This window comes from Aulonocara stuartgranti (genome assembly GCF_965226115.1).
Source record: "Aulonocara stuartgranti genome assembly, chromosome: 12".
In the NCBI taxonomy this organism is placed as follows: domain Eukaryota; kingdom Metazoa; phylum Chordata; class Actinopteri; order Cichliformes; family Cichlidae; genus Aulonocara; species Aulonocara stuartgranti.
This window is the reverse complement of record NC_138948.1, coordinates 28,235,246-28,259,108: the sequence shown is the minus strand read 5'-3', so window position 1 is coordinate 28,259,108 and position 23,863 is coordinate 28,235,246. Positions and strand designations below refer to the sequence as shown.

The 23,863-nt window shown below is 41.2% G+C and overlaps 1 protein-coding gene across 5 annotated transcripts in view; it reads left to right on the top strand.

The window, feature by feature from the left end:
• The first annotated feature begins 457 nt into the window (after nucleotides 1–457).
• The window catches only part of cabin1 (calcineurin binding protein 1), a 37,546-nt gene continuing 14,140 nt past the window's right edge, over nucleotides 458–23,863 (top strand). For 2 of the 5 annotated variants that reach the window (XM_082555136.1, XM_082555135.1), the window contains exons 1-31: nucleotides 458–639; nucleotides 1,079–1,109; nucleotides 1,222–1,314; nucleotides 1,434–1,547; nucleotides 2,811–2,945; nucleotides 3,040–3,220; nucleotides 3,313–3,442; nucleotides 3,556–3,705; nucleotides 4,501–4,808; nucleotides 4,912–5,089; nucleotides 5,186–5,319; nucleotides 5,411–5,628; nucleotides 5,771–5,843; nucleotides 6,114–6,301; nucleotides 6,390–6,527; nucleotides 6,785–6,973; nucleotides 7,052–7,294; nucleotides 7,410–7,563; nucleotides 7,668–7,783; nucleotides 7,944–8,105; nucleotides 8,990–9,196; nucleotides 9,365–9,510; nucleotides 9,707–9,968; nucleotides 10,194–10,364; nucleotides 11,718–11,807; nucleotides 11,939–12,099; nucleotides 12,197–12,408; nucleotides 14,707–14,772; nucleotides 15,498–15,677; nucleotides 16,576–16,970; nucleotides 18,661–18,774. In XM_082555136.1, coding sequence (XP_082411262.1) covers nucleotides 587–639; nucleotides 1,079–1,109; nucleotides 1,222–1,314; nucleotides 1,434–1,547; nucleotides 2,811–2,945; nucleotides 3,040–3,220; nucleotides 3,313–3,442; nucleotides 3,556–3,705; nucleotides 4,501–4,808; nucleotides 4,912–5,089; nucleotides 5,186–5,319; nucleotides 5,411–5,628; nucleotides 5,771–5,843; nucleotides 6,114–6,301; nucleotides 6,390–6,527; nucleotides 6,785–6,973; nucleotides 7,052–7,294; nucleotides 7,410–7,563; nucleotides 7,668–7,783; nucleotides 7,944–8,105; nucleotides 8,990–9,196; nucleotides 9,365–9,510; nucleotides 9,707–9,968; nucleotides 10,194–10,364; nucleotides 11,718–11,807; nucleotides 11,939–12,099; nucleotides 12,197–12,408; nucleotides 14,707–14,772; nucleotides 15,498–15,677; nucleotides 16,576–16,970; nucleotides 18,661–18,774 — 4,992 coding nt within the window. In that variant the 5' untranslated portion in view covers nucleotides 458–586. The remainder of the gene's footprint in view (nucleotides 640–1,078; nucleotides 1,110–1,221; nucleotides 1,315–1,433; nucleotides 1,548–2,810; nucleotides 2,946–3,039; nucleotides 3,221–3,312; nucleotides 3,443–3,555; nucleotides 3,706–4,500; nucleotides 4,809–4,911; nucleotides 5,090–5,185; nucleotides 5,320–5,410; nucleotides 5,629–5,770; nucleotides 5,844–6,113; nucleotides 6,302–6,389; nucleotides 6,528–6,784; nucleotides 6,974–7,051; nucleotides 7,295–7,409; nucleotides 7,564–7,667; nucleotides 7,784–7,943; nucleotides 8,106–8,989; nucleotides 9,197–9,364; nucleotides 9,511–9,706; nucleotides 9,969–10,193; nucleotides 10,365–11,717; nucleotides 11,808–11,938; nucleotides 12,100–12,196; nucleotides 12,409–14,706; nucleotides 14,773–15,497; nucleotides 15,678–16,575; nucleotides 16,971–18,660; nucleotides 18,775–23,863) is intronic. The other 3 variants (XM_082555138.1, XM_082555139.1, XM_082555137.1) reach the window with 3 other exon arrangements.

The window sequence follows — 23,863 nt, the reverse complement described above, 5'->3', positions numbered from 1 at the left end:
ACCAATAACAAGTGCGCATCCCTCTGACCGACCTGATTTTGCCCCAAACTTTAATTTGCAATTTTATATATAGAGGTTCCTGATTGGTCACCGATGTAGTTTAAAATAACACTATGCAAGAGTACGCATTTGGCAGGTTGGGTTTCTGTTGCACAGATTAGGATAATATACAATATTCTTTTTAATTCCAACAATTGGGCCACCTTAGTGTATTCCTTGGGTAAGGTGTAGCTATGTAATAAATGCTCTTTCAGTCGGCGTGCTCTTTTCCTTGTCGGAACTCAGGATATCCGACACTTCAAATGCCTTGTCGCGCTGCCCCTCCGGCAGGCGTACGGCGATGTAGTAATAAAGCGAACCCAGACGGTGTCACCCAATATCATACAGTATCGTTGGTCATAAGAGTACGCCCACTGGGTATTGACCAATCAGTGACCACGTTACTGATTGGCGGGTGGCAAATGTCATCCAGTGACGCAAACATTCTCAGGGTCTCATCCATATTTGACAACAACAAAGGATGATGTATAGGTTAAGTTTCTAAATTGCTTCGTGCTTCGTAGCCGCGGAGTTTTCAGGGTTTGTTATGTTGCTCGAGTACCTGAAACTTTACAGGTGCAGTTTAATTGAGAATGAATGGTAAGTCGCTGAGCTCTGGTCGTCCGGCGGACCACAAGCTACAGTTAGCTCACAAACGTCTCTGCTAATTTCGGCTAGCTGGAGAAACTGTGAGCTACGTTTAGCATCTACTCTCCAGAGTTCTGTATATTTGCTAAGAGCGAAATATCGTTTACAGAGAGCTAAGTTAACCAGATTTGGTTTTGAATGGCGTGTCGGTAATGTGAGCTAGTCGGTCCCAAGTGGTCGTAATCTCCTCTTTAAAGAGCAAATACGTGGCGTGATAGAAACGCCGGCTCGCATTGCTTTTCTGTGTTGTAGGTTGTGTACGCCCAAAGCTCTCACATACACTCAAATGAATAGATAACAGTAAATGGAAAAGACACAGAGGACATACTAAATGGCTTTGCAGTGTATTTTTTGTTTTTCTTGCATTCAACGAAATCTGCGAACCGTGAAGGCAGAAGAGCTGCTTTTCAAATATTAAAATGGTAAGACCTTGAATCACAGCGTCAGCTACATCCTCACTGTAACTGCGCACACTCCCTTGCCTAAGACAGATTACTGCATGGTAAAGCGTTTTCTCTCTGCCCTTTTACACAGATTCGCATAGCAGCACTAAATGCTGCTTCGGCAGCTGCAGACGAGTCTCAAGATCCCCTGAGAAACAGCAAGAGTCAGACAAAAGAGGCTCAAGTAGGCTACATACTATATGCTGATGAATAAGCAATATTAGTTCTATCTGCTGATGCAGTCGTTCATCTCTGTACATCCCATTAAGTCAGTTGTATTCCCCCGTTTGTTTCTGTCAATAGGAAGCAGAGGCATTCGCTTTATATCACAAAGCTTTGGATCTGCAGAAACATGATAAATTTGAGGAGTCCGCCAAGGCCTACCATGAGCTTCTCAAAACTCCACTGCTCAAAGAGGTAAACACACCAACACAAACTAATAATATGGTTGCACAGAACAGCCCATCTATCCATTCTTTTACACTTTTCAGGGTTGTGGGGGTGGGTGGGCTATCCCGGCTATCCCAGGGCAAGAGTCAGGGTAAACCCTGAACAGGTCAGCAATCTATCGCAGGGCTAACACATTGAGACGGTCTCTGGCAGGAAGCCGGAGTACCTGGAGAGAACCCACAAAAACATGGGGAGAACATGCAAACGCAACACAGCTTTCCCCCAATCAGATGGTGGATTCGTAATTAGGACGTAGTAGCTGTGAGGCAACAGTGCTAACAACTGTGGCGCTCCTTAAATTAAAGCTGTTCTAAAATTAGCGCATTACCTATAGAGGTCATTTATTTTTTTCTATAATTCCACCATCCAGTCAACAGTGCGCCGGTATTTTCATCACTGACAGCCATCTCACCCAAGATCCTTGTCTGTTTCCATTCTGTCAGTCTCCATGACTGATTGAATGTGGTGAAACCGGCATCAGTGGATGTGTGCACGCACAGAAGTCCATCGCTTGGTCAAGGATGACCACGGGAGACATAAAGAATGAAGCAGACGCTGCCTCACTTGCTCCGTTGGCTCTCTACGCTGTGATGTTTCTCTTTAAAGAGCTGGAGAAAATCAATTTATCAGCAGCGCAGACCTTAACAACAGCTTTTATAAAGGCAGCGAAGGAGACCCCGAACCTACCCAGGATGCTGTTATCAAAATGTTGGAAAAGAAAAACTTAAAAATGAACTATTAAGAGGCTATAATTTGCATGGCTGCAGATGATATGGAGGAGTTGATAATTGACAGGAAAGTGCCAAAATTCCAGGAGCTGAATGAAAGGGCTCAAGCTCTGAAACTCATCCTAAGCACCCTACCTGATGAGCTCATCCTGCATCCCATGTTTGTGAATTGCAATGAGACCAGTGCAGTGCATTTAGCATTCAAACTGAAACGCCACACGTAGCCAGCTTGGAGGCTCATTTGATCATGAGGACTAAAGTGGTGATCTGTGATATTTAAAGTTTCACACATTGTTGCAGATTTTCTTCCATTTGTGTTTCTCAGGACATACATTTTCATACTTTGTGTCATTATGAACATATCATGTTAACCATTTTCTGTGTAGAATTCAGTTTCACTGCGTAAATAAAATTGGCCATGTTGACATTATTTACCTTGCTTGATCTTATCAAGACCCCATGGGTTTGGTGTTGAATCTAATGTATCCTCTTAATATTTCAGGCCATGCCCTCTGATGATCAGAGAGTGGGCCTCAAGCACCCCGGATTGATGCTGAAATATTCAACTTTTAAAAATCTGGCTAGTATGGCTGCGTTACGGGATGACCTGGAGACCGCTATGGAGTTTTACTTAGAGGTAATGTGTCACTTTAACTTGATTAAATTCAATGACCGAATGAATAACGCTGGCAGGTGTTCTTACTATAAATTCTGCTCTGCTCTGTTCTCAGGCTGTCATGTTGGATTCCACTGATGTGAACATGTGGTACAAAATTGGTCAGGTGGCTGTGCGACTGGTGCGCATTCCTCTGGCTCGTCATGCATTCCAGGAAGGATTGCACTGTAACCCTGACCACTGGCCCTGCCTGGACAACCTCATAACTATACTCTATACACTCAGTGACTACAGCTGTATGTAACATGTCATCATAAGCTTTTCACGGTCAGGTTAAGAGCTCATGTATGGGGGGGAAAGTAGCTAACATTTCTCTATGTATTTCCAGGCTGTTTGTACTTCATTTCCAAAGCCCTAGAGAAGGACCATTGTTACACCAAAGGTCTGGTGTTGAAGGAAAAAATATTTGAGGAACAACCTTGTCTGAAGAGGGATACGATGCAGATGTTCATGAAATGGTAAAGGCAACTTTCTTTTAAGTTCTTAATCTGTTTACGAGTTGCACCATACTTTTCCATGACTGACAAACTTGTCTCCGTCTTTTTTTTTTTTTTTTTTTAACTTTTCTCAGTGATATTTCTATTCACTATGTGGAAGTAGAAGAAGAGGAACGCAAATCCATTATGGAAGAGGCACTAGAGATAAGGAGGCGCAGGCAGGCTCTCTCTCTTTCTGAACCAAAACCTGACCTTGTACTCATTCAGCCCATCCACAGCTTCTCGTGAGTGCTCTGCTGTTGTTGCTGTCTGCGTCATTTCATCACACAGTCAGCATTTAACCATAGATTATTTGTTTTAATGAGAACAGATTATTGTTAATTATTACAATGCTATGGTTTACATCAGCAGAAAATGCAGAATCTGTTAGATTTGTATTGTTTATTGTCATTTATGCTTAGAAAAATTACTCATATATGCTTAGAAGTATATAATCATTTGTAGATTGAAAGAATGTCTCATCCTAGGAGGTCTGTAACAACTCTGTGTAGCATGAAGAGGGGGGTGCGTTCACTCCTCTACAGAGTGTTCTGGCATAGATCACACACCTCCTAGGAGAGGTCATATCTTCTCTTGGTGATATATGGTATAGCAAACACACGTATATCTGTTTGAGTGTAAGAGCCTTTTGTTTAGATGGACCGCTAGACTCCTGGCACCAGCTTTGGGGAGTCGCATCTTGACCCCACACACGCACACACACATACTTATGCAACGCACAGGCAAGGTACTCTTTGTGTGTATGTAGACGTCTTATGTTAATGAACCTATGTATATTCATGTGAGCTCAATAAAAGAACAATGTTATGGGGGAGCGGACGAGAGCGACTGGGGTCAAGCGAAGGAACGGCGCTTGTTGTGGTTCTCTCCCTCATGCATGAGTAACACAAAGAATTTTGCCTACTTGTGTCTTGCTTTTGCTGTGTAGTAAATTGTCCTTAACGTTCCAGCGAATAGGTTTATGCTACAAACCTATCACCGGACCAAATTTTTTGCTATATCTTCTGTATTTATTGCAGATGGAAACATCTGGGTGAAAGTCTCCTTGCAATGTACAGACATCAGACCACGTGTGAGCTACCACGCCCAAGTCTTGGCCACAGAATTGACTTGTCAGAGTACCGTGACCCAAACGTCCTCCAGAACATCCCCCAGCCAAGCAGCCCTGTCAGTATGGGCCAGACCACAGTGCTAAGCAGCAGCCCCAGTTCATCCCTGCCTCCAGTGGTCTTCACTGAGCCAGCAGTGATGGCTCAATCTGGCAATCAACCTCAAATTGCCACCAGTCAGTCCACTGTAGAGGTCAACACCTTTGTTCCACCTGTTGGTCAGTGCTGTTTGTCTTGCCTCTCAATGTGATTATTTGTATCAATTAAAAGTATTATTGTTGTTGTTATTGTAGCCATTTAAATGTTCTCAAATCTTCACAGCTACAGCAATGGAAGTGTCGCTCACAGATAAGGTGAAGAAAGCGCCGAAACGTAAACGCGTGGTAGAAGATAGCGGGGAAACGGCAAAGCGGCGCTCTGCACGTGTTCGAAACACTAAATGCAAGAAGGAGGAGAAGATTGATTTTCAGGAACTGCTTTTTAAATACCTACCTTCTAGGTAGCCGCTCTTTACTGAACCTTATGTAGAATGCGTAAATCTTACAGGTCTATTATAGTTTTGTTGATGTAAAAGTATTTTTCTGGTTTCTCTTAGGCTAAAGAAATTTGATCCTGATAATGACGATGAGAGCCTCAGTAATCTCGAGACACAGTGTGATGGCAAGGATGACATACAGCCTCTGCATGGGAGTTGCTTACCTGTGGACTCAGTTGAATACATGAAGTCTGGTATGTGGTGCATCCTAAATGTGTATTCACAATATCATATCTCATTTTGGTGTTTCCATCATATTAACACACTGTCCACTCCTTCCTCCAGAACAACAAGATGTCCACAACTTCCTACTTGACAATATGGCCAATGGTGGTATACTGGACCTGATGATGCGCTATCTGAAAGCAGTGGGTCAGAAATTCATGGAGGAGTGGCCCCGGGGCTTGACTGCTGTGGTCTTGGAGGTCTATCAGACCTGGAGGAAGCACAGTAACGGTCTTCCTAATCCTCTCCTTCGGGACTGCAGCAACCAACATATCCGGGTAAATGAAAGTTGGTTAATTTTATGGTTGCTTGAATGTCTTTTATCATCATGCTTATGGCTTAACATTAATTTACTTTAAGCCCTTTAAGGCTTTTCTCTAAGGATCTAGTTTTGTTTTTTTGTTTTTTTAACGTATGCAGGGGATGTTGACAATGAGCTTGGCCTGTATGGAACTGCAGTTGGAGCAATGGTTACACAGCAAAGGGAAGGCTGGTAAGTCTGAGTGAGCTTCATAATTTTTCTCATAGCCTAGTAGATTTTGAAAAGATCAATTTGGACAAATAACACTACTGAGCAAAGCATTCAAGAGCCTGAATGTGAGAAATGTGTTGCCATTTATCTAGCATTTTAAATTTGGCTTAATGATCTAAAAGGTGTTGGAGTCACTGTTGAAGTTGAACATGATGATATGTAGTATTTGTTTTACAATGGAAATTCATTGTTTATTTTTGGCTTGCATTCATATTTTAATTCCTTATCCAGTTACTCCTAGAAGAAGCAGCTGTGGCTCTGGAAACAATACCACTGACTCAGAATTTCCTGGGCAGCACTTCCAGGGTGATTTATTACTTCTCGCTCTTGGTGCATCTCAAAGAGATCTGTTTGAGGATGACTGGCTGGATGTCATGGTGCGAGTATACTGGCTAAAGGCACGATTCCTGGCCCTGCAGGTAAAGTTTATATGTCTATTTATATTTTACTTGATTATTATTGAGTTATTTTTTTCACTCAGTAACAGTGCATTTCTTGTTTTGACAGGGGGACATGGAATTGGCTCTGGAGAGCTATGATGTCTGTGTAGGCCTTTTGCAGAGCAAATCAAAGAGCCCAGATGGGAAACAGTACACAATCAACCTGCCTAACCTTCGTGTAGATGCAGCAATCTCTGTAGAGGAGGTTTGTGTGCTGGCCAGTATATATATTTTCTCTTTTATTAATATATTTCCCATTTCTCTCTTATGGGGTTTATCAGAATCAAAATACTTAATTATGTAATATATAAATGTATGTATATATGGCGTATGTAAAAGAGAGAGGGGAATTTTTAAGCATTCATTTCTTTCATAGCAATTTAAGCTTGAAAATATCGAAGTGCTTATTTTGTAGATGTTTTGACTGTGTTTTTGGTGGGTTTTCTCTGTTCCCACACACAGATTGACAAAAGGCTAAAGTGTCTGGAGCGCTGTCAATCTTTGGAAGAGATCCAGCGCCTCTTTGAGTCATCGGACTTCGACTCAGTGGTGCGTCTGCTGCAGCCCACCCTTAATTATGGGAGCAGGAGCAAACCTCTGGAGTTTGTGAGCTCAACACCTGAGCGTCCCGCACAGTTGACGTTACTACAGGTTAGACAAACTACAGTGATATCAGTGGAATCGCTAAACGATTTGAAATGCGTAATTATTTCTAACCCTGTGTCCTAGAACTCACTATTGAAGCTGCAGGACTACCAGCAGTGTTTGGAGTGCAGCGAGCTGGCCTTGAATGAAGCCCTCCAGCAGCTCAACTCTGCTCCAAGCAGCTCTCCACCTAGCAAGGAGGAGTGGGTTAGCACCATTGTGAAGTTGCTAGATGGCATCGAGGTCTGCTTCAATAAAGAGGCGGAGCTTCTGAGCAATGTCCCCCACTTCTCTAGTATGGCTCGACTGGCAAACAACCTAATCCAGGTTCAAAGAGAGTTTCTGTTCGCCTTAAGTAATGCTTTAATTCACGCAACATTAAGGTACCGATACACTTAATTTTTAGATTGCTAATTTATTGTGCTGTCGGTTTGCGTTTCAGCTGATTGATCTTAGCATGACCATTTCTGATGATCCCAAGGAGCCATTTTTCTTCTCAGTCCTGCCTTGGATTATCCTGTATCGCATTATCAAGCACGAAGAGGCTGCCTTTGACTGTATGCTTCGACAGCATATGTCTGTAGGGGATGATGAAGGTTTGTTGATATCTTGCTTTTATGCTTTTTAGTTTTCCTTCAGTGTACTGTATATGCCATGTCAGTTGTTACACTGAGTGACACTGTCAAGTCTTAATTTTTAGAGGACTCAGACACCCCCATGCTGCCCTCCTCCCTGATGCTTCTAAACACGGCCCACGAGTATCTTGGCCGTCGGTCCTTGTGCTGCAGCTCAGACGGAGCCCTTCTCAAATTTTTTGTAAGTTTGTTTGCTCTCTGCAAATGCTACATCAACACCAAAAAAAACAAAACAAAGTAATGTACAGCCTGACATGTAGGCTGTACATTACTTCGTTTTTTTGTTCTTTTTTTCAAAAACATATGAAAATGTTTTTAAATATTTGTTTTTGTTGGTTTAGGTGCGAGTTTTGGAAAAAGAATTTGCAGCCTCTACTAGCAGTGACTCTCACCCCTACAAGGAGGAGTTGGAAATGGCCCTGGAACAGTGCTTTTTCTGTTTATATGCCTACCCCAGTAAGAAGAGCAAGGCCCGCTACCTTGAAGATCATTCATCTCCACAGGTTATAGATGCTTAAAACACTCTGCTTGATTTAACGTGTTATAGTTTGGTGTTTGATCTACAAGCGGCTCTGCCAAGCAGAAGTTAATTAATTTAATGACATAGTCCAAAAGTCAATACCTGAAGAACAGGCAGAATTGCTGAGAGGTAACTTAAGGTCGGACTATTTTGTGTGATTTCCCAGTGGTACTGACAAACCTGCATAAATAGTGAGTTGTTTAGCTGAGGGCTGATGACTCAGACAGGCCCTCATGACACACAGAAAAAGTCTGTTATATCCATTAATGTTGTTTTGCTGGTGAGGAATACACTTCTGATGTCACTGAAATAAATTGCACCGGTGAAATAGCGTTAATGGCACTGATTCAGTGTGTGAGGAAAAATGCAACCACATTTAGATTAACGACTTACCAGCAGAATTGTGGTTTGTGGGCTTTTAGACTTTTACCGTAATTTAGTGAAATTGTCTTTGAGTAACTCACAAGATAATGAAATATTTAGTATATAACAGCATGCTTCCTTTATTGCTTTGTCACTATAGGAGATGCTTGACAGAGTTCTCTGTAAATAGTTACATTTGATTGAAGATAAAGAGTCAAAGGGAGCGAAAAAGGTAAACTCGTGTTATATTATAAGAGATAAAGTGACTCAGCAGGAGGTTTGTGCGTAAAGTACCCAATCTCTTGTATTTTTGTAGTACTTGCGTTTAGCCACGAGGTGGGGGTCATTCCCACAGTTGTATGTCATTGGTTTTCAGTGGCTGGAGTCCTAACTGTACACTGTAACTAATGAAAGAATAGTCTTATTGGGACCTTTTAGCAGTAATTGCTGTAGCCATGTATGTTACACAGGTATTAATTTCCCGTGGTATTACTCTGCTTTAAGGTTGAGCTTCTGTGGAGCGATGCCCTCTTCATGTTTCAGTATTTCAAACCAAAGTCGCTGCCTGAGTTTGACAGCTATAAGACGAGTACAGTGTCTGCAGAATTGGCCAATTTGCTGAGGAGGTTTGCAAGCATCGCCCCCCCAAGTGACACTCCCGTCCTCACAATGGATGAAGTGGCAGCCTACATTGAGGACATGACAGAAAAGGTCAGTTTGTGGGGCCATGGTGAAGAAGTGAGAAGCACTAAGTGACTTGGACGTTATAAACAGGGTCTTCCTTGCTATAATATTTATATATATTTAATATATTTTTTAAAAGCCTTGAAGTCAGTAACAGTCTCGTCTAATTAAGATTTTTTTGTTTCTCTCTTTAAGGCTCCATGCCTTCCCGAGGGCAGTGCTCCTGCACCTCCGATCATCAATGAGATCTACTACCTTGTGGCGGACTATCATTTTAAGAACAAGGAGCAATCCAAAGCCATCAAGTTCTATATGCATGACATATGTGTTTTTCCTAACAGGTAGCTCATTGCACACAGTAATCAATTTTTTGTTCTTAATGTTTTAAAGTTAAGGTTTACTGTAATTTTTGTTTGAAAAAAGCACAAAATTGGATGTGCAGAGGAATTGTTTGTATTTGTTTGTTTTTATAAAGTAACATAGTGTACTTTTAAATGCAGTGAGAATACTGAAGTGTTTTTCCTCGTCTTGCTTTAGGTTTGACTCCTGGGCAGGTATGGCTTTAGCGAGGGCCAGCCGTATCCAAGACAAGCTCAACTCCAATGAGCTGAAAAGCGACGTTCCCATATGGAAGCACTCCCAAGCAGTGCTTAACTGCTTTAAGAGGGCTCTGGAGATCGACAGCTCCAATCTGTCATTGTGGATAGAGTATGGTACCATGTCATATGCACTGCATTCGTTTGCTTCACGGCAGCTCAAACAGTGGCGCAGTGAGCTTCCCCCTGAGGTGGTTAAACAGGTGAGGCATGCTCTGACATATAACTCACCTGTGTTTCCTATCCGTTCACCTTTTTTTTTTTTTTTTTTTTTTTTTTTTAAAGACATTAACTCACCGATTGCATTGGGCCACTTCTTGCTCATTCCATACTGGCAGTCTTTATAGAGTCAATTAATCTACCCCCTTGAGCTACAACGTTCATGATGTTTCCAACATGTGCATGTTTGTGTGTCTGTGGTGTTTCAGATGGAAGAAAGGAGAGACTCCATGTTGGAGACGGCCTTTCAGTGTTTTCAGGGCGCCTCCCGTTGTGAGGGTGACAGTGACGAAGAAGAGTGGCTGATTCACTACATGCTGGGAAAGATAGCAGAGAAACGTAGACAGCCTCCGGCGGGATATCTGCAGCTTTATAAAAAGGTGAAGTGGTTTGGTGACAAGAAGCTAGACCAGTGGTTCTCCCATTTTGTAAAAAAAAAAATTTAAAATATAAATCGCTAACGTTCAATACGATTCATCAATGTTCCATCAGAAAATCTTACCATCATATTTTCCCCTGGTTTTGCCCCACCAGGGTTGCTTACCCCACAGTTTGAGTATCACAGGGCTAGACACATTGTTTAAATCAGGGGTGTCAAACTCAAATACACAGTGGGCCAAAATTCAAAAGTGGCTCAAACTCGCGGGCTAACATTAATATTCATTGAAAAAAAAAATCTTCCTCCAAATATAACAAGGAATCATTTCTTATGGACTCAAACAAGTTTTGCTGAAAAACTGAATATGGAACAAGCAAAGCTTAATACTAAACAATATATATAACTTATATAAATGTATATATAACTTAATATTGCACACATGCAAAATCAAAATTCCAATTAAATAATACATCAGTGGAATTAATTTCTTAAATAAAAATTGTATTTGCAGCCTTCTGAATTAAATTGTATCATTTTATCAGTTATCAAATTTTCATCATATTCTCCCACCTGTCCAGAAAGCTCCTGTTTTCTGACTTTCTTTTTGCCATTTTGGGATAGGTAGCATGGCAGTATTTGCATGGTTGCTATGACTATGGTCAACAGAGGAGAGGGTGCTAATGGGTCCTGTCATGACTGACGTGCCAAAACACCAACAGAGCATTCTGGGAATTGTATTATTAGCAGTACATGCACTGTATAATACTGGCAGGCCAGCTCTAATGGTAATTTTGTATGGCTTCGCAGGCCAAATGTAATTAGGCTGCGGGCCAGAGTTTGACACCTATGGTTTAAATGATCCTACATACTGTGTGTGTCAGGAACTCTTTAAATAATTGATGTTTAATAATAAACATTGGTATTGAGGTGTGACTAGCCTGGAACTTTTCTAAGGATAGCACAACGTTAAATGTATTCCTTTCAGTTTCATTAGATATTAGTTAAGTAATAACACAAAAACCACGAGGACTGTTCCAGTCATTGTAATCAACCTTTGATTGCCGATGTATTCTTTTTTTTCTTCTCTCTGGTGTTGTTTCATAATCCACCTACAGAAGCAAAGATCACTGCCCTTCCACTCCCGCAAGATGTTTCCTTCTTTTCTTTTTCTTGTCTCTTTCTTCCCTTTGGCAGAACAGTTAGTCATAACTCTGTTGTTCTGATTAGATTGTTGGAAGCACATGAACTGTATGACCCGTGATTTCAGCAGGCATTTTTTTTATGCGTTTAGGAGTTAATTTCATTTGGCAGATGATTGTCAGGTTGGTGACTCTCACCTTTTCTGTGTTTATAGGCAGCAAACTATCTGCACGAAGAAGCTGCCAGATACCCCCGTAAAATCCATTACCATAATCCTCCTGACCTGGCCATGGAAGCCCTGGAGGTATGCTATCTGTGACATGTGGCTCCCAATAGTTTCTAGTTGTGTTACATCAGTGCTGTGTTATGTAAGATTACTGCCTGGAAACATTCACATTTTAAAGACATTCTCTGCATATATTAAACTTCTTCTAGCTGCATTTCCGTTTGAGTGCCACCATCCTGAAACTACTAGAGGCTGATGAGCCAGATCTGGAACACGAGCTCTTGTTTAACTTACTGGTTGAAGCAGCTACAGGACCATTTGCGAGGGGAGAAGAGAAAAGTATGCCAAGCATGCCAAGGGCCCATGAGAAGTAAGTTATAAAAAATACAACACAAGAAGTGTGATATAAGAGTCAAATTTTAAAAAATCATGCAGAAGAACTTATTCTTGTTTTTGATTTATTTCAGGGAGAAACCGCCCTCTATGATGGATGAAGACTTTAACTGTCCCTCAGTCTGTATAGGGAATGTCCTTAACTCATCCATTCCATCAGTTGTCACCCCAGGTCTGACATCACCTCCTTATGTGGCCACGCCGTTTGACCACGATTACGCCAAACGCAAAACACTCCGAAGGCAACAGTGGCAGCAGCAGCGGCATGAGGAGCGGCAGGCTGATGGTACAGTCCCAGTCCTAGACACTGTCTCAGGGGTCGGGCTCTTTGGAGCTCTTTCTGCGCTGGGACAGGACGCCCACTGGGGAGTGTTCCGATTGCTAATCACCATGCTTAATTGCTTTGGTTTCAGTTACAATGATTCCTGTGCACTGGGTGATTGGGATGTGGTGAAATGGGCAATATGGCTACTGATTATTTGACTAATTTGCAGCAGCAGTGTGGAAAGAGACAGATTTCAAGGTTGGGTATGACAGAGCATTAAGGCCTGTGGGTTTGCATATATCTGTGTGTAGGTGTATTGGTGGCATATCCTTCTCTTGTGGCTCTTTATTGCTGGCACCATGTTCTTTCCTAACTATCACTTTGCCCCTCCTAATATGTAATAGTTGTTGTTGTGTTGCAACTTCCTCAGGCTTTTAACATCCAGCATTTGTTCTGTTGCTGATATAGGGGTTGCATACATGAGCTGCTGTTTATCACACCAAGAAAAGCTGAAAATTCTCAGTGATCTGGATTTTTATTAAGACTTGTGACTGGTACTTGTTCAAAGTCTGCTGCTAAGCATAACCAGTTAGTTTACTTTAACCTGGTAGATTCTTGAATTTAAAGTCCTATAAATATTTATGCATGCCTTGCACAGCTCAGAAGTGAAAGGTTAGATTGATTAAGTTGGATGATGTATTTGAGGGTTTTTTATCTGTAATTAAGTGCATTTAGTATTAAATAAATAAATGGAAGTTCAGTATTTATACACACACATTTTTAGACGGCAGAGGTCAGATTAGTTCGGTCTGCAGGTAGAAAAACTTGATGGTGTTTGGATTTTATTATGCAGATAAAAATCTAGTTTAACATGTTCAGAACGCTCGATGTGCTCGACATGTCAGCGCTGATAAACAGAATTGTTTTTGTGAAATGTGATTTTTCTCATGAAGCTGGAAATGAAAGTAGAAAATTTTAATTCTTAAAAAAAAAAAAATTGATAGTTCTATGTAGTAATGTGCTAATAGCACAATATTGCTTTCAGCAATGTAAATATACTACCGCGTGTACAGTTAACATTATAAGAGACCTTACTGACTCACGCGAACTAACCATCTGTTATGTTCTTGCGGTGTGTACTGTAAGCCTAACTGCCTTTCTTTTAAATTAAGGGACAACACTTTAAGTATTGCAAGATGGGCTGTTTTTTTTTGTTTGTTTGTTTGTTTGTTTTTTTATTCCAGTGGTTGTTGCATACTTACACAATGACTGTGCAGCAGAGCTGATTTCAATTTCCTGAACTGTAAAGGCCGAGTGCTGTTTGGACCAAAGAGTCTTGGACATTGTTTCCATGTGACAAGAACTGTGACATCTGTCCACCCACCCCATGTATCATGTTGAGCTTGAATGTGCAAATAACGCAGCCATATTGCCCATGTTGCCAGTTTTGTCACCCTTTCCAGATTCCTTCCTACCTACCTACCTACCTGCCTGCTACCTCTTTGCCTGCTTGCTTTTACCACCTGCTTTGCCATTTATATGCATGTAGTTCTAATGGGGTGAATGCCTTCACAACTGGACAAAGTCCGTCCTTTTATCACAATCCACTAAATTGTCTGGTGTATCATATGGTCACATTTTTATGTGGGCTCAGTGTGGGGGGTAATTTTGCAGAAAGTCAAACTTCTGGGAGAGATTTCAAAACCTTGCGTGAGTCATGTTTGCTATTTACCACTAATTGGATCTAATTTCTAATTATGGCCAATTAGTGTGAAAATGTCAAGTCAGAAAGAATGTGGCTGCCCTGTTATTGGCACTCAAAACTGAGACTGAAGCCAGAAAATGCCCCACTATGCACATTGCTGCTTGCAGGTGTCCAATTTCTCTGTCTTGAGTCCTGCTTAAAGTGCATCAGCGTGGTAAAACCGCAGGACCAGATTCAGACATGCATTTATGAAATCTTTATGTTCATTATTGACTCTTCGACACTTTTCGAAGAATTCTTCCTGGACTACTCCCATGATTTGATTTCATTTTTAAAATTCTAATAGTAAAATGGGAGAAAATTTATTCTTGGTTTTATTCATATTGCAGATTCTGGACTTAGTTTGTAACCTGCAGATTTTCTTATAGAAAGAAATGTGTGTCTGAATCAGGTTCTACACTTTTAAGGGGAGTGGCATTAAATTTGCATTCAGTTGTCTAGAAGCATAAATGACTGATTTTTCTCTTTCTTTTTTTAATAATCTTTTCTATAAATTAAGAGGTGCAATATTTGCTTGATTATATCTTAAAACCAGCTCCCCGTATCTTCAACAGCCTCACCAGAGTTTGACCATGATTACTGCCTGCCCAGGTCTTCAATATGGCTGGCTTCCCTGAATGGTACTGCTCTTCAAACCCACCAAACCTTTTAAGAGGCTATATTTTGAATCTAGAGTGAAGTGCTTTCTTGTAGGAAGCACTGAATGCACAGCTGTCAGTTTACACAAATTTTACAGTACCATAGTAACTTGGCTGTTGACTCATGACTGAATCTTTTGAAAAGTCCTTTGTGTGCATTATTCTCTGAAATAGCTAAAGCTTGTTGCCCTCTTGATTCTTATTTACAGTTCTCAGCCCAGGATTATTTTTTCCTGAGACTGCAGAACGTAATTAGGAGGAACTGTAGCATTTAAAAACCAAAACAAAAAACTGTTTTACTTACAAAAACAGACCATCTCTCTTTGTGCGATGCACTAATAAGAATTTCTGGCTCATGAGTTGTTGTTTTTTTTCTCCTAAATATGTATATACCCCCCCTCCTCCCCACATTACAACAGGAAATGTTTGTCACATTACCACCAATTCCAAAAAGGCATCCACAGCATGCTGTTACATATAATGAATTATTATGAAAGTTTTCACTGTACAGTATTTTCACTTGATCTTTATGAAAGATCACTTCACCAGAATTACCTTTTTGTACACAAAAACTCGCAAATATGAATAATTCTCCATTTTTATCCCAAATACTGAAGTTATCTGTCTGCGGCCATGCAACTGGCAGCATAACCCTTGTTTTCTTTTCTTTTTTTCCTTTCCTCCCCCCTCTTTGTTTGTTTTGCCAGAACGCAGTCAGGACAGTGAGGTTGTCTTGCTTTCTGACTCCAACTCCACTCAGGATGCCTTCACAGACCCTGCTAGCTCACAAGACAGCAGCCACAAACTCGCCTCCGGGAAAGCAAGCTCATCGTCATCAGAGAGTACAACCCCGGTAAAGGATGGCCAGCCAGCATCTGAGGACACAGGTAATCAGAGATTAAATGAGCCTTTTATTGCTTCAGGCACATGTTGGCCCGTTCCTCCGTAAAGTAGCATTTTGAAGATTTTTATTCAATTAAATGAATGTAGTTAAGGTTCCCAAATGAGGGAACACAAACTTAGTGTTTGATATGAAATAAATTTTATTTGAAAGTTGTTTTCTCTTGCCGTTGTTTAAATAGATCATAACATCACTTAAAAATGACATCTTCCTTCTCTCACTTCGAGCCAACAGCCTGTGGACTTTCAGTGAGAAAGAGTTGAATTTGCTATAAAATTCAGCCAGAATCCAAAGGAAGCAACACTTATGCCCTGAACATTGCAGAGTTCCCAAAAGGCTCTGCTCTTCCACTTCACTCATTTCACCTCAGATAAAGCAGGAAGTGAAGGGGTGGGACTTTTTAGGTCAAAGCCTATTGGTTATCTGCTTTTGACATTGCAAGAGGGGGAAATTCTTTCTAGCTTGTGAAGGTTTTAGGTTATGTAGGTGTTTCTGGGTAGAAAGAATTTTGATATTTTCCCCTTCAAGTTCATAAACATGTCAGAAACTACAACATGGATACTTAACTGCTGGATTTTTTTAATTTCCGTAATCTCAGTTTAGAGGTAAACAAATGCAAACAAACGGCAGGACTGTGAATGTCTTTGAACACTGAAAGCTTGTTGTTTTGAGACTCATAATAAAGAAAAATGCTAATAATTGGCCAGTTTATTTATTAAAACAATCAAAGTTTAGTTTCCTGCCCAAAGAATTGTGTAACCCAAGCATTAAAACCACATTTGTTTCTATCAACATTGACCTAACCAAATGCCCCACAACTGAAATCTTTGAGACTTTTGCGCTGAATTCAGGGTCTAAAGTTTTGATTTTGTGCTGTATCTTAGCCTCACGTGGTGAGCACACTGGCATCCAGACAGAAGAGAAAGTAATCCAGGAAGAAGTCGAAGCAGTGGTGGTGGTTGTGTCTGAGGGTTCAGCTCCCAAAGTCTCTTCGGACCCCTGTCCTAACCTGATGCCTGTGCCAGCCACACCTCCAAAGCCAGCATCTTCTCAGCAGGCCACCCCCCAGACCCCGGCCAGCGAGGGTAAGAAGAAGCCCGAGCCCCCCGCTGAGGTGATAGAAGTGCCCAAAGCCCTGCCTCCAGATCATCCTGATCAGAAACGAATGCTGGTGGAGATGTGTGTCCGGGCTCTGTTTCTCTGTCTGGGGCGCTTCCCTCAGCACTACAAGAGTCTCTACCGCCTGGCCTTCTTCTATGCAAACAGCAAGACCCATCAGGTCAGTCCAGCCCTGTTAACTGATGGCCAAGCCACATGCCTGTTCCAACAGTTTTGACAGATACTGTCATGTGATTTCAATCGTGAGCCCTTCCGTTCCTTCTCTAGGGAGATATTCTTTTCTTCTGCTCATTCTGATCCTATAATCTAGTCTCATCTGTCAAAAATAATATTATTCCAGTCTAATTTGGCTGTTAATTTCTTGATCTTTAACAGTTATTTACAACTTGAGGTTAACCTTGTGCTATTTACATTCATAAAAGGGTTAGGGTCCTTTTGACTGTTCAGTATTATTCTACTACCTCTTCAAGAATGTGCCTGATTTGGTCTTGTAACAGAGAACTGCGCCTTAGTTGTCTTTATATCTTTGGCGGTCTTCCAGGTTCTACTAAGACATCTCATGTCACTGATAGGCTTGTTTTGTTTTTTTCATTTGGATGGCTGCCTTCACCTGAATAGACACCATGTTTTAACATGTTCTTGTGAAAATCAGTGAATGCAACTTCAGCATTTCAAGCCAACACCATGAAATGTCAATAAAACATACCAGGTTTGAAAGTGAAGCTGCTTTGTCCAGTAAGCCTGTGGGAAAACGTGGGACTCAGGAAAAGATGTCACAGACAACACAGCTGTAATTAAAGATGACACTAAAATGAAATGAAAATGAAAAAATGAGGTTCCTCTCCAATTACTTATGTATTTATCTGTATTTCTATAGTAATTACTCCAGAGCTTTCCATTTCTTTGTTTTTCTTTGGTTTTCTTGTGGGACTGTGAGCTCTGCAGTGATACATGAGCTGCTGAAACAGCTTGTGTTGGCTATGAGGCTTTGTGGGCAGAGGTGTGTGTGGGTGGTGCGCAGTGCTCTCTCAGCCAGTTTGGCACAAGGAGACTGCAATGAGCTTTACTTGAGATGGCAACCTTCTGTTACCACTTTAGTTTTTGTTTTCTTAAATAAATACAGTCTTTCCCCAAACTGAATAAAGGTAAATTGGGTGTGGTAAAGTGTTAGGTGTTTTCTATATCCTCATTTGACCTCGGTAGTCTAAACAAGCACTGAAATCAAGTTCAGTAAAGGAAATTTCCATTAGACTCAGTTTAGTGTACAATAACTTTTGATTGAGGCTTACCTAGTTAGTATTAGGCTCAAGGAAACCGTTGGTAAGGTTTCCTTGAGGTTTAACATGGAGGAAAGCAAATGTACCCCGGCACTGAGTGGATGACAGTCACTTGATGCTGTTGCCACAGGTTGCTTAGACACCTCCACAACGTGACACACTGAGTATTAAAAGCCTCTGTTCCATTTACATTGGCTGGTCATTTTTATTCTCACATTTCAAACTTGGAAAGAGGGGAAGCCTGTTAATTTTATGCTATGGGCAGTGGGATTGTGACAGGTAGCATGAAGTGGTGGTGGTTTCCAATCTTGTTTTCAACAGGGCACTGGTTAGGCACTGCTTAGTTTGTGAGTCATCTCGATATGAAAAGATGTTTACATTGCAAATGTTTTTCATGCGTTATTCATATATGTATGTGTGTGTGTGTGTGTGTGTGTGTGTGTGTGTGTGTGTGTGTGTGTGTGTGTGTGTGTGTGTGTGTGTATATATATATATATATATATATATATATTTAAAAAAAACAGATAAATGTTGTACATTCGAATGTATGTTGTTGCTTTTTTCCCGACACAGAACCTACAGTGGGCTAGAGATGTGTTGCTAGGAAGCAGTGTCCCATGGCAACAGCTGAAGCACATGCCAGCACAAGGACTTTTCTGTGAAAGAAACAAGACAAACCTGTTCAATGTAAGTCAGAGTTCACTAAACACACACACACACACACACACACACACACACACACACACACACACACACTTCCTCCTTTAATATGTCATTAAGCCACTACATGTTTAATGTGTTTTTGAACAGCCATTTCATCACTCGATATATTGCCAACCATCAAGCATTTGCACCAAAGACTTTTTTATTTTATTTTAAAGTTAAAATATTTTACGTGAGTCATGGCTATCAAGGCCAATATTGCATAAATAATGGGGCCGGGTTATGACTGTACAAGCATGCCGAAATTAATTTAGTGAATATTCCACATCGTATTCTAATAAATATAACCTAAAATTTTGAACAACCCACAAAATTTACAGTCATTATCTTTTACAATATTTACAAATGAAAAGGAAAAACTTGAGTGCTATAAACACATCAGAGAAATACGAAACAGACTTCTCCAAGATGCTTTTCAGACTGTAGCACCTGTGTGTAGCTGTAGATTATATACAAACAATGGCCATATCTACCACTAATACTCCATTTTGAACACTTGGCATTTAGTTGTTGTCTTTTGCTGAATGTGAGCATGTTTTATAAGAGGGTTATTATTATGCCATTAAAACAAGCAGCAGCCTCTGGAACTGAAAACACAGAAGTGCAAAAAACTGCAGTTCTTGTTGTGGCCACGTAAGACTTGCTCCAAAAACGAGTCAAGAATCATGTCACATAAGAGATCCCAAATTACTTGCATGCATACCCAGGTGGTTGTTGTCTCATCTGTATAAAGTTTAGCCTCAGCATAAGAACGTAAGAACATTTATTGACATTAAGTGTTCAGATCATTTGGGACTCGGTGATCTGTGCAGCTTGCTGTGAATAATTGGCATTCCATAGTTAGGTTTACACACACGAATCAATTGGATTCACAAAAATCAGCCCTATATATGGATCACTAAAGACAAGCACTACTATAATCTGAGTCACACAGTGGGCCATCACTGCATTATCTGCCTTTCAGAATTATGAGACCTCTGTTGAGTACCAGAGGAGGAGATTACTGTCAGAATCTGTCATCTGTTCTGCATGTCAGTCTGTTTACCTCTTTTCACTTGAAGCACATACTATGCCTTCTCAGCATGTGCAGAAAAAAGGTTACTTTTTTATTTGCTCTTTGTGTGATTTGTCAAAGCGTAAAGACTCTCACTAACATGCCAGATAATACAAACAGAATGTTACATCATGTCAGCACCTTGTATCATTCAGTTGTCAGGCACGTTTTAGCAGTGAACCTTATTTTGGACATAATTGGTTGTGTGGGCTGTAGAGTCAAATGTCGGCTACAGAATGTTAACTGACTGGAAACGATGAGGGCCAGGTCTGAGCTAGAGGAAAGCTTTGCTGCTCTTTGGCTCCCACTGGGTTGTTTCAGAGCCCCTTCTGTAGGCAAACCTGCCACCCTAGCATACCAACTGTTGGAGCTTTACTGTTCACTTTGAACCAAGCACTCTGTATCTGCCATAAGACAATCTAAACCTTTCTAAATATGAATGAGAAATGCCTGTTTTCCCCTAGTCTTTAAGTTTAGGCGCACACAGATTTGCTGGCTTGAAGTGGATTTGAACCGTTCAGGAAAACTATACCTTTAGGTGAGTAATTTTCAGCAGACAGTCAACAGCTGCATTTGAGACAAACTAATCACTTAGTGTGACTTTTTCTTAAATATTCTCTGTGTGTTCAACTCATGTCTTCATCTGCAGCAGGTCTGATGTGCTAGTGTGATTACATCAAACATGTGGCATGATGCGTGGCGCCTCTTGATGTCAAAGAGACTTGACTCTCAGCTGAGTACACACCTCATTGAGCCTGTTGGTGAATACTAAGTTCCCTAATGTAGGTCATGATGCCCTACTTTTCCCTCTCGCATTGGCAGGGTTACATTAACTGCACAAAGTAACCTACATACTGCTGTAAAGAAATGATCCAGATGAAGTTATGCTGCATAATTTATCAGTGTGGTTGTCAGCACAAGTGAACCAGTATAAGGTGGGATGTGATTATGACATTAAAGTAATTGTGATAGAAAGAAAAGAAGAAGCAAAACACATTAATAAAGCACATCCATCTGCAGAAAGAAGCATACATAAGAAGCATAAATGTCTGTCTAGACAGATTCTCTTTTATTTATTCATTTATTTTTAACAGAGCACTTCTCTCAGGCTGCAGCTTTACTTGTGGTTCCTAGGATATTGAAAAGTAGAATGGGAGGCAGAGCATTGAGCTTTCAGGCCCCTCTTCAGCTCCCAGTTTGGATTTGGGAGATGAACACCCTACTTTTAAGATGAGGCTTAAAGCTTTCCATTTGTTAAAGCTTACAGTTAGAGCTGGATCAGGTGACCCTGAATCCTCCCTTAGTTATTCTGCAATAGACCTAGACTGATGGGGGATTCCCATGATGCACTAACTCACCTCTGTGTTTATACACCACTCTGCATTTAATCATTAATTATTCATCTCTGGCTCTTTTACTCTTCTCCTCAGCAGAACCAGGCTCAGGGAGTGGAGGTTTCTTCCTGTTAAAAGGAAGTTTTTCCTTCCCACTGTCGCCAAGTGCTTGCTCAGAGAATGTCGTTTGATTGTTGGGGTTTTCTCTGTATTACTGTAGAGTCTTTACTTTACAATATAAAAAGCCTTGGGACGACTGGTGTTGCTGGCGCTGTATAAATTAAATTAAACTAATTTTTAAAATGTTTGGCTTTTCAGATGCAGGGAATAGATGTAAAATGCAGTTTGGTTTTAAGGGAGCAACACGTACACTTTGTTTTGACTAAGTCCCATGTCAGTTTTATTGGGTTTGAAAATATTATTAGCCCAAACGCATTGCTCGGAAGCTTCATTCAAACAAGGAGTATAACATACTATATGTTTTTGTTGAATAATGATTAAACTTGGTAGCAGATACCAATATATAATTTAGCTTTACATTATTGATGTGTGTATTGTCACACTTCATACAAAGCAGAAATGTTTCCTCTTTAGTCTGCAATTTGTTATTTATGACCCAAGTGATGTCACATGTTTATAATCCAGTGAGCATGTTATAAACTCAGACTCGGCTGCCACCAAAGACTCATTAGTAACAGGATTCAGTATATCGTATTTCAGCCCTTTAAACTATACAGATAATGTGATGTAACATCAACATCACATACTGATTTTTCTGAATTTCCAAATCACCCTGTTTGGTTTCAGTGTCGTCATTACAGGCATGTAGTGGGATTATTGTAGCCATTATTTCCACAGTGGTTTACAGAGTGAGAAAACTGAGTTGTAATGATATTTCTTGTAATGCTGTTGTAACAGCAGGCGGCTTTAGCTACAAGACTACTGTTGAGTAGTCGTGAGGAGTCCCTGAGTATTCACTCAGGCACATTTACCACCTCCTTCCTTCCCCCGCCACACACACGCACTCATCTTACTTGAATATTCTTCCACCCACTCACGTAGCTCCAGAGAAAATGGGCGTGCTTGTTGCTATATTTCAGACAGACGTAACTCCGCTTCTGTCATGTTTTGAAATGATACCCTTTTTTGTGCGTGTGTGTCGGGTGAGCATTCACGTTTAATTCAACCACTTGAATCTAACTTTGTTTATGGGTGAGCTTCGCTGTCTTGTTATATTATAGGGTAACACAGTTGAGTCAGTTGACGTATGACTCAAACATTTGTGTGTTCAGCTGTGCAGCGTGCTGTAGGTGGAGCCTCACTTAGGAGAACCTTGTTGTGTTTTTTTTTTCTGCCTCTCTTAGAGGAGGCGTGTTGGCCCAATGAATTCATTTTGTACAAGTTGATATTTGGATTTGCATGTTGGAGGGTTAACTCTGGCTGCAAGTCTGTTTTTCATTGCCTTCTCCTGCTCTGTAATTGAGTGAGCTCGATATTTTTCAGCACTTCTTTTTACACTCACAACAGGAAGCGGGAAAAACAAGGTGTGTTTCCTTAGTATGTTTTTGGTGGCCAGCTGGAGAGAGACGACCAGAGTTAAAGGAGAGGAAAACAAGAAGGTGAGGGCTGCTGTTGCTGTGCTGCTGGCTGACTGAGGAAATATGTGTACACAACACAGTCTGTTCAGGCAGCACCGTTCTTCACACTGTTTTGTGTGGCTGATTGCGGGGGGAGGGCTTTACTTACACAAACCTTGAGGGACTTTTTTTTTCTGCTAGTTTTGCCTTTCCTTTCTCACTATTGGTTTGTCATCCTCTTGATGCATCACACTACACAGATGAGGTAGCACTGAATTCATTTTTCAGCCAGTTTATGTTCTTTTGTTCTTTTCCTGTTGCTCTGTCTTCAGGCTGATCACGCTCTACCCCTCCCCCTGGCTCTTTTTCACTCTACTCAACTCCTCACTCTATTGCTCTGCTTCCTCATTACTCTCTCTCTCTCTCTGGCACTCCCCTGTTTGTGTGTATTGTGTGGGTGTGCACTAATGGGCGGGAGTTTCTCCACCAGCCTCCAATTGGCTGGCGTAGACCTACGAGGATTGGATGTATGCTGTGTAGAGTGAGAGAGAGAGTGAGTGAGAGAAGGGGAGGGGGGGGTGGAGAACTCCAGCAGGCTGGGGTCAGGGGGAAAGCGGAGATGGAGTGCGTGGGTGTTTTTGTTTTGAGATGGCAGGGTTTGAAATCAGGAGAAGAACGAGTCAGCTCTACTGTCAGTGGCGTACTGAGCTTATAGACTCCGGCACAGTCTCTCCTCTTGCCATTCTTTCTCTTTTCCTGTTCTGCCATGTGCAGCTGTGCTTCCCTCTTCTCCTCTTCTGCAGCTCTTGCTGCCCTAGCACCCAAATGCAGCCCACCCCTGGCTCTGAGAGCGTGAGCCTCTTTCAGGGTGGAGGCACTGCTGGTGCTGCCACCACCAACAGGAAACTGTCCAAAAGAATACTAACACAGGCGTCGTGGAGTAGCTTTCTTTGGTGATGGTGAGTTGCCTCCTCTCGTTCCTTCTGACTTTTTTTTTTTCTTTTCAAAATCGAGCGCAAATTTGTGTTTATAGTAGCTGTACCTTGGAGTAGAGCTGTTTTTAAATCTGTGATGTTTCTGTTAGATTG